The sequence below is a fragment of the Triticum aestivum genome, chromosome 6A (assembly GCF_018294505.1).
Source record: "Triticum aestivum cultivar Chinese Spring chromosome 6A, IWGSC CS RefSeq v2.1, whole genome shotgun sequence".
In the NCBI taxonomy this organism is placed as follows: Eukaryota; Viridiplantae; Streptophyta; class Magnoliopsida; order Poales; family Poaceae; genus Triticum; species Triticum aestivum.
The window spans coordinates 595,320,824-595,334,437 of NC_057809.1; the positions used below are offsets into that span (position 1 = coordinate 595,320,824).

General features: G+C 45.4%; 2 protein-coding genes across 3 annotated transcripts; both read right to left on the reverse strand.

Annotated features, from left to right (window-relative positions):
* Positions 1–1,870: 1,870 nt before the first annotated feature.
* LOC123128802 (F-box/LRR-repeat protein 14) lies at positions 1,871–4,808 on the reverse strand. Of its 2 annotated transcripts, none has more exons than XM_044548899.1 (2): positions 4,647–4,808; positions 1,871–3,954 (listed from the first exon to the last, which is right to left on the reverse strand). In XM_044548899.1, the coding sequence occupies exon 2, from the start codon at positions 3,913–3,915 to the stop codon at positions 2,464–2,466; it is 1,452 nt and encodes a 483-aa protein (XP_044404834.1). In that variant the 5' UTR covers positions 3,916–3,954; positions 4,647–4,808; the 3' UTR covers positions 1,871–2,463. The 2 variants fall into 2 exon arrangements, with proteins under 2 accessions (XP_044404834.1, XP_044404835.1); XM_044548900.1 differs by having other exon boundaries at positions 1,871–3,959; positions 4,647–4,799.
* A 5,556-nt stretch (positions 4,809–10,364) lies between these two features.
* Positions 10,365–13,614, reverse strand: LOC123128803 (uncharacterized). The gene is made up of 3 exons (XM_044548901.1): positions 12,503–13,614; positions 12,359–12,403; positions 10,365–12,239 (listed from the first exon to the last, which is right to left on the reverse strand). Exons 1-3 carry the CDS (start codon positions 13,522–13,524, stop codon positions 10,589–10,591), a joined length of 2,718 nt encoding a protein of 905 aa, XP_044404836.1. The 5' UTR covers positions 13,525–13,614; the 3' UTR covers positions 10,365–10,588.

The following is a 13,614-nucleotide window of genomic DNA, read 5'->3' on the forward strand; positions in this document are numbered from 1 at the left end:
GGCGAGGTCGACGGCAAAACCCTCGCGGCGAGAGCGTCGGCTGGCTTCGGGAGCTAGGATGGTTTTTTTTTTTGAGCAGCAGCAACGAAGGTGGCTTGGGCTTCGGCCCGACTTGATGATGCGGCCCATATACGACCCCCACTAACTGAATCTCATGTTCTTGAAAGACAAACTATTTTTCCCTGAAAAACTAATTTTGTTCTAAAAAAAGTATGTACTCTAATGAAAAAGGAAAAAAAGCATCGCACGTAGTACGTGTGATCAGAATGTGTTCCTGAGTGAATTCGGTATTGCCTTCATTTAACTTTTTAAGAATCGACAAAGCTCAAGTGGAAGAATCAACATCGCCTCAATCGGGCTCAACCAATGTTGCTCGAGAAGGGAAGGAAATAGACCCAAGTACGTACCTAGGAGGAGCTGACGAACCAGGAGAGGAGGCGCCGACCCGAAGGGGAGAGCTGGGCGGCAACGACGGCGACCAAAGGTTGGAAGGAATGGCTGGGGAAACCTCTGCGTCAAGGTCGAGTGGTCGATAGCAAAACTGTCACCTTCCTCGCGACATGAGTAAATATGCAGCAGCAGCAGCAAAGCGAGCTTGAGCTTGGCCCGACTTGACGATGAGGCCCATATTCCATTGGGGAGTTAGTGATCGAAATGTGTGCTAGTAAGTCAATTTGTCGGGAGCATCTATGTTTCGCATCTAACGAAATAGATGGACGACTATTGTGTGTCGGACCATTTTCGTTTTTTCAATTTGTTTTTACCTTTTTATATTTTAAAATATTCTATATATATAATCAAATTTAATTTACTTAGTTTTAAAAAAATCACCGCACATTAAAAAGTTCGTGAAATTTCTAAAACTGTTCATACCATATAAAAAATTTCCGTTTAAAAAATTGTATGTTCATGAAAATGTTTAAACAATGGCATAATTTTCTTAAATATTCATACACGTTTAAAAGAATTCATGAAATTGTTGAAAATTATTCAGTGGGTGTTTCAAAATGGTCACTTTGTACCCAAAAAATTCAACATTTATTTAAAAATATATTCAGTGTGCATTTTACAAATGTTTAACACATATTTGGGTAAATATTTAACATGTATTTTAAAAATGTACAACATGTATCTAAAAAATGTACAACATGTATCTAAAAAATGTTCAACATGTATTTAATAAAAATTCAGCATGTATTTAGGAAAAAAAACATTCACATGTTTAAGTATTCCCTTCACCGTCTTTCACACGTAGCCGGCGGCTCACTGGTTCTGTGTAACGCCTGATGTGTCAGGTTCAGAGTTAACTGACCATCTCACAGCTGTTCGCCAGCGATTTTTGGACAGGAAATTGTGACTCTAGCTAGGGTTTTATGGCTTTCAGATACGCATAAGAGGGCCAGCCCGAACATGGCCGCTAGGATTTTAACCTGGTACAAGACCGGATGCATCTAGCAACCCGAAGTCTTGGCTCTTGCAGCCATTACATCACTAATAAAGCAGAAAAACAAAAGCAGAAAGCTGGCTGTAAAGGAAATTCAAATAGCGACCCGTTGAGTAGTTTCAGCCATCCGATGACAGATCAATGTCGACAGCAGCATCGTCTTGGCTGTGATGCAACAATGTATATGTTTTATCTGCCATTTTACATAGATCTTGCCTTCTTTAGTGTAACGATGGAATATTACCATGAGTGTTCAGTGTAGTAAAATGGCATTTGTTTCATGTGTGAACATGTGTTGAGTTGATAAGTTCAGAAAATTCCTATCTTTAGCATAAACTGCTTTAAAACAATAGTTAGCAGATCTCATCTCCAGGTTTAATGTGCTCAATTACGCCTGAACCTTAAATATTGCACAAGCAACCAAAAGAACCTGATAATTCTTTTGAAATTTAAAACACCGAGGATATAAAAATAAAAGGGTACCATGTTTGGAGATCTCAAACAGATGAAGGACACCTTTCAGATAGCTACAATAAAAGAATTATCGAAAACTCCTCCTCGGTGGATGTGATGAACAATGCATCATACCAGGATTGAGCTGAGGTGTACGAAGAAAAAAAACATGATATGCTCAGGCAAGTGCCCCAAATGCCCACTGATTAGTGATTACTGTCAGCAAGAATCACTACAATGTACTCACATAGATCATACGCACTATTGCTATGGCAGGAATCGCATATCAGGCGCTGCACATGGAGAATCAATGGAGGAGGTGCCGCGCAACAAACACACAAAAGACCAGAACCGGCACAAACGATTGCCAAGCCATAATCACGAATTCTGGCACATTTCTAAAACGAATCTCACACTGCCAAAACAAGTCTAGAACATCTGAAGCCAATTGGAACTTGCCAGAAGGAAATGGCAGGTACGATTATCCTTCGAGTTACTTTCATACTGTTGTGGTTTCAAAGTTCTGCCAACATATAGCAACACAAATTAACAGCCAAAGACTGAATTCAGGGCGACTGTCGTATTTTCCTGTACACGTTCATTCCTTTTAGGCTGTCATGGCTTTCAGTCTCCAATGAGTAGCAAACTGATTTGGCAGCACCCTGCACACCCTCCTCAGAGATCCAGCGGCAGCCTATAACGGTCAGTGACTCCAACTTCTGTGAACGTGCCAATGCAGCCAACCCATCATCTGTCACACTACTACATTCCCGGAGTGTGAGGTGACTCAAACAAGGAGCCTGAGCAATGAGGTACATCCCAGCATCAGATATAGAGCAGCAATCCACGAGATCGAGCTTCTCCAGGAACTTTGTGGATGACAGGCCCTTCATCCCCTCGTCATCAAATATGCTGGCACCATTTAGCACAAGAGCACGAATCGGACATGATTGGATAAGCGTCAGAATACCCTTCTGTGTGAAGCCTATTTCAGTAGGATAAGAGGGTTCACAAAATGTGAAAGTGAGCTCAACAACCTGAAGCATAGGGAAGCTTAGAGCTAGGACCTCTAGGCTGTCATCAGTCAATGCCGTCCTAAACCAATGATCTTCACAGCGCAGAGGCATGAGCCGAAGTGAAATGGTTTTAAGGTTGCAGCACCTCTGGAATAGTGCAATCATCTCATCCTCATTTAGACCAATAACATACTCCAGGTAAAGTGTCTCCAATGCTTTGCACTTCCCCAGGAGAAAACGGAGTCCAATTTCCGGCTTAGTTACAATATGAGCCAACCTAAGATCCTTCAAATTATCACAGCAAATGTCATAGCTATATGGGTAGCCAACCACGTATGAGGGATCAGGGCGCTGACTCAGCCAGTAAGTTCCATTAATCTCAAACTCAAACCTTTGGAGCTTCCTCCATCCTGGACCAAATTTTAGGAGGTCATACTGACTGATTCCATCACAATCCTTTAGAACAAGTTCCCCTAATGATCCATATCTCCCAAGATAGTCCAGCCACTCCACGCTCTCTATTGCTATACAGTCAACAAGGTGGAGAACAGAGAGATGGCAGCAACTAACGGCCACCCGGAAAATCCCAGTAGAAGTTATTGCTGGTGCAAAGCTCAGCCTGAGGGACCTCAACTTTTTGCAGTAAGCTAGATAACTAAGACCAGCATCATCAATGTGTGCACAGAAGCTTAAGGTGAGATCAGACAGCAAGGGGCAATGATGCGATAGAACAAGGATGCCTTGGTTGTTCACCTGGTCCCCATGACTGGGCGTCCAACCAGAGTAATTGATCTCCACTTTCCACAAATTGGAGAACCGGGAGAACAGTGATGTCAAGGCTTCCGTTGTAGGGTCAACGCCACAGCCAACACGGATAGCACCCCTATGCTCCGCCTCGACGGCACAGAGCCGCTTTGACACGAGGCAAAGAGAATTTAGATCACTCGACACGGTAATCCTCTTGATGATATCTGCAAGCAGTGGCTCCGGGAGATCCTCCATCAGCTGCACAACTTGGGGAACCTCGAGGCTCTGCAGGCGCTGGACTAACAAAAAATTTACGTTCAGGGTGGAACACACAAGATAACCAGATAACAGCTGTAACAAATAATGTACTGTAGAAGGAAACAGTGATGAAACTTTGAAGTTTTTCTTATATGTGTCGAAAGTTTTATGTGCTTATCTTCACAATAAACGGTAAATTAATGCCGCGGCATCCTATTTGCATCCATTCCGTAGAACAAAGAAGTGACATAAAGAATTTCAGATAAAAATAACACCCTAATAACTGTATAAATTTCTGCTGGGTGGGGGGATAATCTAGAAATATACCAATCTGAACATTAAACCAACATGATATCTGAACATTCCCCTTGCCGAACTGAACTCGTATATGGAAATACCACCCAAAAAATCAGACGAGTAAACCAATTTCTGCACACTCCAGAACAGATTTTACTGACTAAACCAAGCTATTTCCTCTAGCATTTCACAGAGGTTCCAGCCTTCCAGGTCCATACACAACAGCGGCCTAATTCCCTTAACAGTGCCAAGCGCAACAACGAAGTCGACCTAGGCAGTACGCCATGGAACTAACAGAGCAGGTGCAAAACCCAGGCCATGCAGACATTACAGAGCCGAATCGACCAAGTTCAGATGGAAGAACCGACATCGCATCGGCTGGCTCGACCAAGGTCGCTCGAGAAGGGAAAGGAATGGACCCAAATCCGTACCTCGGGCTCGGAGGAGCCGACTACCCAGGAAGGGCGGCGCCGGCCGGGGATGGGAGAGCTGGGAGGAAACGGCGGTGATTAAGGCGTGGATTGGGCGGAGAACCCACCTCGGCGAGGTCGACGGCGAAACCCTCGCCTCCAAGGGCCGGGGCTTCGCAGTAGTACGCACCAGCAGCAAAGCTGGTTTGGGCTTTGGGCCCGACTCGATGATGCGGCCCATATTCGACCGAAGGGCCGGGGCCCACTTCCGACCAGGCCTAATGTAAATAATTAGACTCGTTTATGCACAAATTGCCTCTTCTAGAGAAAAATATCTATATCTATATCTATACCCAATATAAAAAGACCCAAAGAGGCAGATCCAACTGATCTCGGCCATCGAACCAAGTCAATCCAACGACCTAGACTGCTCCAATGGCGAGCGTTAAACGTGTTTAACATGCAATTAATAGCATGCCAAATATTACACTAATCATAGGATTAACACACAAATAATAGCATACCTAATATCCACGTGCAATTAATATATTGCCTAAATATTAACGTGCATTGCACGTACACATTTACTAGTATGAATAAATGACCTTAGTAAAAGTTCATGATAAATGTTACGAATATTATTGACTTCAAAAACACAATATATGTATTATTATTATTATTTGCTGGAAATACATATATTTTTTGTCCAAAAATGATCATTTTTAAGATCTCAACACTCATGATAAAATATAACGATATCAAGATTCCTTTTTTTTATGAATAATAGGAAATCTGATAGGAGCACCACATGTTGAGTTCATACATTAGATGTGTCTCCTAAGTAGCAAATTAGCCGCACCATGTTGAAAGATTCGACTATTTCACTTGTTAGATCCCTTGAAAGGAACTAAGCAGTGTATGATTTTGATGACTCTTTGGAGGATTTGGCATAACAGGAATGAAATCACTCATGAGAAAAATCCATCATGGATGAATGTAACAAGAATTTCCCGTGCGGTTATCTTGAATCCATCTTAGGAATGTCACATGACCCTATTGCTGACCCGCGCAAAGGAAAAAGGTGTGCAGTCAGTTATGAGCACTTGACAAAATCTTCGCATGTGATGACGCTTTTAGAGCTTCAGCCGGCAGGGTTGCCCCTCCGCAAGGATGGGTGAAGCTCAATTCTTATGGTTCTTTTGTTATTGATGGCTTTGCTGGAGCAGGTATGATCCTTCGAGATGGTGAAGGAGCTATAGTCTTTTCATCCCACATAAAAAAAATTGTGTAGGGATGCACTTGAAGAAGAGTTATGTGCATGCATGGGAGGTTTGTCTCTCGCTTTGATGCGGACCAAACCACCCATTGAATTTGAGGTTGATTCTAGTGAAGCTCGGAATTTGATTGAGTCCAGTGGCACAGATAGATCGGTTTGTGTTTTTTGTGGTGAAGGAAATCCAACACCCAAGAAGCTTGTACTACCCTCATTAATGGTTAATGGTTGTCTAGCTAGTTTTCATCGGCTAGAAGGGATGACCATAACTTGGATCGGTTCATGACCCCCGAGAGCTCTTGAGTTATCTTGAGCTGATTCTAATCATATGACAGGTTGAGTAATACAAGTTTCTGCCCGCAAAATAAAAAAAAATTGACTACTCTCATCGCTATCAAACTTGTGAGATGGTTTGGTTCCAGACAATTAGAAAGAGGTAGAGAGAATGATAATTTAGAGTTTTTGAGATATCTCTCCCTAATAATAAAGCACGGATTGGGTCTCCGGGTTCACCGTCACAATACGCTTTCTTCTTATGTCATAATACGCTTTTACGATTTGTACAGACAAAATCATAATATAAACGAGGTGGTACTAATTTACGCCACGTTCTCCGCACGCACACGGCACACAGGTCTTACAATTCGTACGTCCGAGGTGGTTTGTCGTGCGGTAGTTTTATCGTTCTCCCGATTCGTTTCTGCCAAAAAAGAAAAAGCAGACGCGCAGAGCCACAATGGGCCGGCCCATTAGGGAACCAACAGCCTGCGCCAGTAAAACGTTTCTAAGAAAAATTAATACGCTGCAAGGACTCGAACTCAGACACTCATGCTAAAGCGTTCAGAAGGCTACCACTAGGCCAAACATGACTTGGTGTTCATTTAGCCGCGCGAAATTTCAAATTAAGCGCACAATCGCGCCAGATATTAAGAGGATTTCTTTTTAAAGTGAATATATTTTAGAACACGAAAATTTGCAAAGTTGTTAACAAAAATTTAAACTCGATTTTTTTTCAAAAGAAAAATATTTTTTTTAAACTGAGTATTTTTTAAAACACAAACATTTTTTTAAACTAGGAGGTACTGTTGTGATTATTTTTAGAATTTGCAAAAATTTAAAAACTCAAATATATTTTGAACTTTAAATTTGAAAAGGCAAACATTTTTTAAAACATGATTTTTTAATCTATACTTATTAATAAAACTTGGGGAATTTTTGAAATACGCCCACCTGATGCATTGTTTTAATTCAATTTATTAAACTAGGATATGAAGGAATCTTTTTTCTCCATAAAGTCTTCACGTACGACAAGTCTCACTCGCCCAGTGACACCCGTCAAAATGCATGAGAGAAGTCCAACTAAGATTTCATGGTCTAACTGACACAAACTACTCACTTTACATGGTGACACTGACATATATTATTCCAATGCTTTTCCCTATTATATTAGCTAGCCGATTAAAAAAACTTTGTTCAACGGTCTTGATCTTGGCCGGACACGAAGGCGGTTCAACAATCCAGCTGTTGGACCTGGCCAACCTTGGTTAGTGAAAACTGGTACTATGACGAGGACGACAAATATGACAAGCAGAAACATGTGTCTGGTGTTATATTGAATGGAAGATGTGGACCTGAGAATGAGGTATTAGTCATGTTTATTATGTTATGGGCATGAGGGTGATGTCTTTAATCATGCTCAGTGGGTAAGGGCGTGTGAGGGCTGTTTTCACCCGTTGCAACGCACGGGCATGTTTGCTATAATAATAAAGTACGGATTGACTCCTCGGGTTCACCGTCATAATATGCTTTTTTTCCTTGAATTTATGCTTTCCGTTTTTTTTGCAGAACATCCATATTTTTTCCAAAATCCAAGGTGGTACTAATCTGTACCTACGTAAAAAAACGCTAGGTTTCAATCGGTACGTCGTAGACTTGGGCCTTCTGGCTGTCCGTTGCGAAGCAAGGGTGTTGTGTTATTAAAATGCATGTCATTTTTTTCTCCCGTTGCAACGCACGGGCTTATGTGCTAGTAATATCATATGTTTGGTTGGGGTAAACTCATTTACATATGACACTCGGATGGAGAGTAGATTCGCATTTTGAAGTGTCACTTTTTTTTGAAAAAATACACATGTACATAGGGATGTTGGCTGCAAGTGTGTAGTTTTGCTTGATGAAATGTGTTACGATGTGAGCTACACAAATAGAAAATGTTTTTTCACACTTGTAGAGTACATCCTAATGTAGTACATGTGTTTTTTTTCAAAACATTTTGAAACCTCAAAGTTTGAGGTTTGAAAATTTCAAACTTTGAGCTCTATTGAGCTTGAGCTCCATTAGCAATTTCAGACTTAGATCCTACTTGTCAAAATGAATGTTCTTTTCCTCATCTGTTCCACTCTAAACGCTAGGAGAGGTGATTTTCAGGCGCAACGTGCCACCACCTCTCCTTCGATGGTAGGTTGCCTCTCCTGTTCCTCCTCTATTGGAACTACCTGTGTGGGAGTGCAAGGAGTTCGGGCTCTACTGGATGCACTTACTAAGAACGGTGTGTTCTCGGTCAAATCAATGTATCAGGATGTCATTAACTCTTCTGTCATCCCTATCTCCTTACATGTTTGGCAAGCTAAAGTACCCTTACATATTAAAGTGTTTATGTGGTTTGTGCATAAACAAGTCATTCTGACTAAGGATAACCTTGCAAAACGTAATTGGGTAGGTCCGTCTCGATGTAGCTTCTGTGATCATTCTGAAAACATCAAACACCTCTTTCTCGATTGCCCGTTGGCTAAGATTCTGTGGCGGTCGGTTCATATTGCTTTTAATATTAGTCAGCCCACCTCTATTAGTATGTTATTTGGAACATGGCTAGATGGGGTGGATTCTGATATTGCAAGACACATTCGGGTTGGCGTTTGTGCACTTTTGTGGGCAATATGGAATTGTAGAAATGACTTAGTCTTTAACCGATCAACAAACATTCACTTTTTGCAGGTTATCTTCAGGGCCACGGCGTTCATCCGTATGTGGTCGCTACTCACTCCGACGGAGGCCAGGGAGCGTTTGGTTACTGCGTCTACCCGATGGGAGATGGTAGCTCGGGATATTTTCAACCGGTTTGGATGGCGGTCATGTAATAGGATAGACATGTATTGATCCTATTGTTTTGCCAGCCGGTTGTGGCTTTGGGCTTTTCTTATTTACAGATTTTGTTTTAGTTACGGCTATGACCTTTCGGTACTATGCTACTGGTTTATCCTTTTAATAATATGAGCCGTATGCATCTTTCTGATGCAGAGGCTGGGGCACGTCCCCTTTTCCAAAAAAAAAAACTGTGGTGGCAGCCACATTTTGGTGTTATGATGATTCTAATGAAACCATTTTAATATTATACTCCCTCCGTTCCCAAATATTTGTCTTTCTAGCATTTTAAATGGACTACAACATACGGACGTATGTAGACATATTTTAGAGTGTAGATTCACTCATTTTGCTTCGTATGTAGTCATTTATTGAAATATCTAGAAAGACAAATATTTGGGAACGGAGGGAGTAGATGTTGGTATATTTTTACATAGGCTTGATCAAATGTGCAGAAGTTTGACTTACAACAAATCTAGAAGTGCAATTTTTTTTGAAACGAAGGGGTGTATGGCACATCTAATCTTCCACAATTCCCTTTTTTTAAAACATTTTATGAAGTTGCCAACGCGCCTGTAGCGTCATTTTTTTTTAACTTAGGAAGTCAGAAGTCAGGAAGTTTGTTGCTAAAGCCGGTTTTCACGGCTTGTTTTTTGAAAGCCCCCAACTACCGCCCGTCCACGGTCCACCCATCACGATACAGAGCCGCGCAGGAGCCACGAGCCAAGGCGCCGCTCCTTCTCTCCGGTGATCGCCGGCGACGCCCCGCCCCGCCCCGACCTGTACCTGGGAAGCGCGGCGCTGCGCGCGGCCATTATCCCTCCTGCGTAAGATCGCGCGCAGCACCTGCATTCACGCCTCGAGCAACTACTTCCGATCGACGCGGCTCACGCTCGTGGAATCCTCTCCGACCAAAAATCCTGCCAACGGACGCCAGCGCACGTATCTATCGATCCACGGCAACGGCGGCACGCACGACGGCGGCCTGCTTGGCTCGGTTGCCTCCATCTGCACGCGGGGATCGGGCGCCCTGCAAGTGTTCGGTGAATTGCCCCGCGTTCAAGGTATGTTCCTCTCGATCAGTGAATAGTGATTACTACGTAATTATCAGGATTGCACAATACTAGTACTTGAGACTGTTCCTAGTGACACAGCATGTTTCAGTAGTAACAAAATGCCTCAGTATCCGGAATACAAATGTAGTTGCAACCCGTGCACTTCCCATTCAAGTTCTTATGAGTCAGAGTGCATATAGGATCTGGAAAACGCCACCTACCACGCATGTTCATTGGATTAAGACACACGCCCGCACGCCCGGTGAGTCGAGAGACAATGCCAGCATGCTCCAATTGGGATGCAACTTATTCATCCGCTTACATCAACTAGACCAGGAGTCTAAAAACAGGGCGAGCTAGCTGGAGCAGGGAGATTGGACAGAGCTAAGATGATTACAGATCTAGAGCCAGAGAGAAATAGGTAGATGATCGGTCGCGCTGAATTTGGGATTACTTTGTGGACTGCCCTCACGTTTGTGGAGCTACACCACTGATCACACTGATAATGAATCACGCTGTGCTGGAGGATTCTGGTTGCTGCTCTTATGCGTCATGGCAACATGCTGTAAGCTTGCAGATGTGCCTTGGGTCTTCTTACCTTGACAAACGGTGCATGATAGTATCATATGGATTGCAAAGTAGCTCAGCACGGCGATGATGAGCGTGACCACAATCACAGACGTCTTCCACCCCCTGTTGGAGCCGGCTGCATAGGCCACCAGGAGAGCAAACAGATCCAGTCTGATCGCCCGGTTCATCACCTTCAGCGACCATGTCTTCCATTCTTCTTCCCTCTCGTCTGGCAGCCAATGCGGCAGCAGCATGATGATGACAACGATGGAAGCCACAAAGGAAATGGAGTTGCTGTAGAAGAAGACAAGGTACCGGGGCCTCATGTTGTCATGCATCACCGGGTTGCCCGCCTTGTACCTGTTGTCGTTGTTCTGCCACGTCCCGCCGGGGGGTTCTAGGCCAGCCTGGTAGGCTACGCTCGCCACCAAGATACCTAGCAGCATCAGGTATTTGCGCCTTGCATGGTTCTTCCTCTTTTCATTCTTTGCTTTTTCTTCTTCCTCCTGTTCAATAGGTATGGATAGTGCATCAGCTGCCGAGATGCCATCTCTGTTTTCTTCTTCTTCGTCCCCCTGTCCAGTGGGTCTGGATGGCACATCAGCTGCTGAGATGCCATTTCTGTTTTCTTCTTGGCCGCCCTCCTGTCCAGTGGGTCTGGATGGCGCAGCAGGTGCTGCACCATTTTTGTTCAGCTCCCTCAACAAAAATACTAGCAGCAGTCCTGCTGCAACACAGAGGACCACAGCCACCAACACGAAGATGTAGACGGATGTCTTGATGTGTTGGGTGCTTCCGGCAGCGTAGGCCCCCATCAAACAAAAACAGCCCACCGCCGTACAAACAGATAGTGCATTGCTTCGTATTGCTGGCCTGTACAGATTGGGGTTCACCAGGAGGATGATGAGCGCGATGGACAACATGAAGCTCACCGAGTTGCAGTAGAAGAAGGCATGGTAGCGGCGTGGGTAGTTGTACAGGAGGACCGGGTCACCGGTGTGGTGGCCGAGCTTGTCGTCCTGCAGCAGGAAGCCACCAGGAGGGGTGAGGCTGGCTTGGTAGGTGATGGTCGCGGTCAAGATCGCGAAGAGGAGCAACCGTTTGCGCTTCTTCTCCAGCAACTGATCTTCTTGGTCGTTGTTGTTTTGGTCCCTGTGATCCAGCGTGAAGAAGACAACATGGATCACCACATAGATCAAGACAGCCCCTGCCAAAGCCATGACGTAAATGGAGGTATTCACGTTCCGGCAGCTCCCAGCGGCATATGCACCGATGAGGCCAAACAGGTCGAGTATCATGGCTGCCTCCAGCACATGGTGCTTGACCAGCTTCTCCATCTGGACCAAGATGATGACCACCAATGAGGCCACAAACGCAACCGAGTTGCAGTAGTAGAAGGCCTTGTACCTCCTAGCGTTTGTCGCGAGGAGGATGGGGTCGCCAGCCATGTGCCCGTCACCGTTGTCCTGCCAAACGCCACCCGGCGGGTCCAACCCCGCTGTGTAGGTGATGGTGGCGGCAAGAGTGGCGAGCAGTAGAACAAGAGAGCGAGCCTTGTCCAGAGCCTCCCTACCACTGCATTAATACATTGCAGAGAAGAAGAAACATAGTTCAGTTTAGTTGCAGAGAAATAAACAAGAAAGCAGTGTAACTGCAAACAGAGGAAAAGAAGAGGATTTCAGTTCGTTCCATACCTAGCATCATTACTCTGTTGATTTCCATCATTTTGTTGGGCTGGACTGAAACAACAAGGAAATAATTTTGACGCTGAACTGCAGAAGCCATGGAGGAGGCTGTATGCTGGACTGAAACAATAAGACAGTAATTTTAACGCTGACCTGCAGAAGAGATGGAGGAGAATGTATGCAAGAACGGCGCCGACGAGGGAGACCACGTAGACTGTGGTGTCGGTTTTCCTGCAGCTCCCGGCAGCGTATGCGCCGAGGAGGCCAACAAGCACGGCAAAGATGCACACATAGAGCACGTGAAACCGAGCCGTCTTGTCACGGAGCTTCTTTCCATCGATGATGAGCAGCATGGCGATGAGCAGGGACGCCACGAACGCCGTGGTGTTGAAGAGGAAAAACGCGGTCAGGCGCTGGCCGCGTTGGTCCCTGAGAATCGCGTCGCCAGGGTGATGCCTGCCGCCGGTGCTGTCCCAGAAGCCACCGGGCGTGCTCAGTCCGGCGACGTATGTGATGCTCACCGCGAACGTCGCGAGAAGCATCAGGACCTTGCAGAGCTGTTCTTCGGTTTTCAACGCCTTTTCAGCGACCTTGCGGTCAGATTCGAGGTCAGGGGTGGTAGTTGCGCTGACCCCGTTGTTGGTTTCAGAGATGGGGGTGGCGCCGCTGGAGCTAGAGCCGGGGTTCTTGTTTGGACGACACCGGTCCAGCAACTTGAGAACTACAATGTAGGCGAAGACAGCGGCCACCAGAACCGCGGTGTAGATGATGGAAATCCTATCCCGGCAGGTTCCAGCGCCGTAGGCGCCCACGAGGCCGAGCAGGTCCAACACCATGACGACCCGCAGTGGCTTGATGACCTGAACGGCGTCCTTCTTCTTCTTCTCCTTCTCCTTGTCGTGCCGGACGGCGAGGATGAGGATGAGCACGATGACCACGAGCGAGGCGGCGAAGGCGGTGGCGTTGCAGTAGAAGAAGGCGAGGTAGCGGTGGTAGTGGGTGTCGCGGATGATCGGGTCGCCGGCGGGTTGGCCGTCGTAGGCGGCCTGCCAGACCCCTCCCGGCGGGTTGAAGCCCGCGGCGTACGTCACGTTGACCACCAGGGTGGCCAGCAGCAGGAGGTACTTCCGCAGGGTGTACTCCCATGGCTGCTCGCTCTGCTCCGGCTGAGCCATTGACGGCTGCACTCTCAGAGCAGGTGTGCTTCCTCTTAAATTATTGTGATGCTGCAGAATGGAGAATTGCAGCCATAGAAGAGTGAGGAA

Excerpts from the sequence above, each read along its gene's own strand:
- LOC123128802 (XM_044548899.1), bottom strand. The coding sequence starts at position 3,915 with ATGGAGGATCTCCCGGAGCCACTGCTTGCAGATATCATCAAGAGGATT.
- LOC123128803 (XM_044548901.1), bottom strand. The coding sequence starts at position 13,524 with ATGGCTCAGCCGGAGCAGAGCGAGCAGCCATGGGAGTACACCCTGCGG. Across the intron at positions 12,404-12,502 it reads CTCCTCCATCTCTTCTGCAG|TCCAGCCCAACAAAATGATG; the intron begins GTCAGCGTTAAA and ends TTGTTGTTTCAG. Across the intron at positions 12,240-12,358 it reads CAACAGAGTAATGATGCTAG|TGGTAGGGAGGCTCTGGACA; the intron begins GTATGGAACGAA and ends GTATTAATGCAG.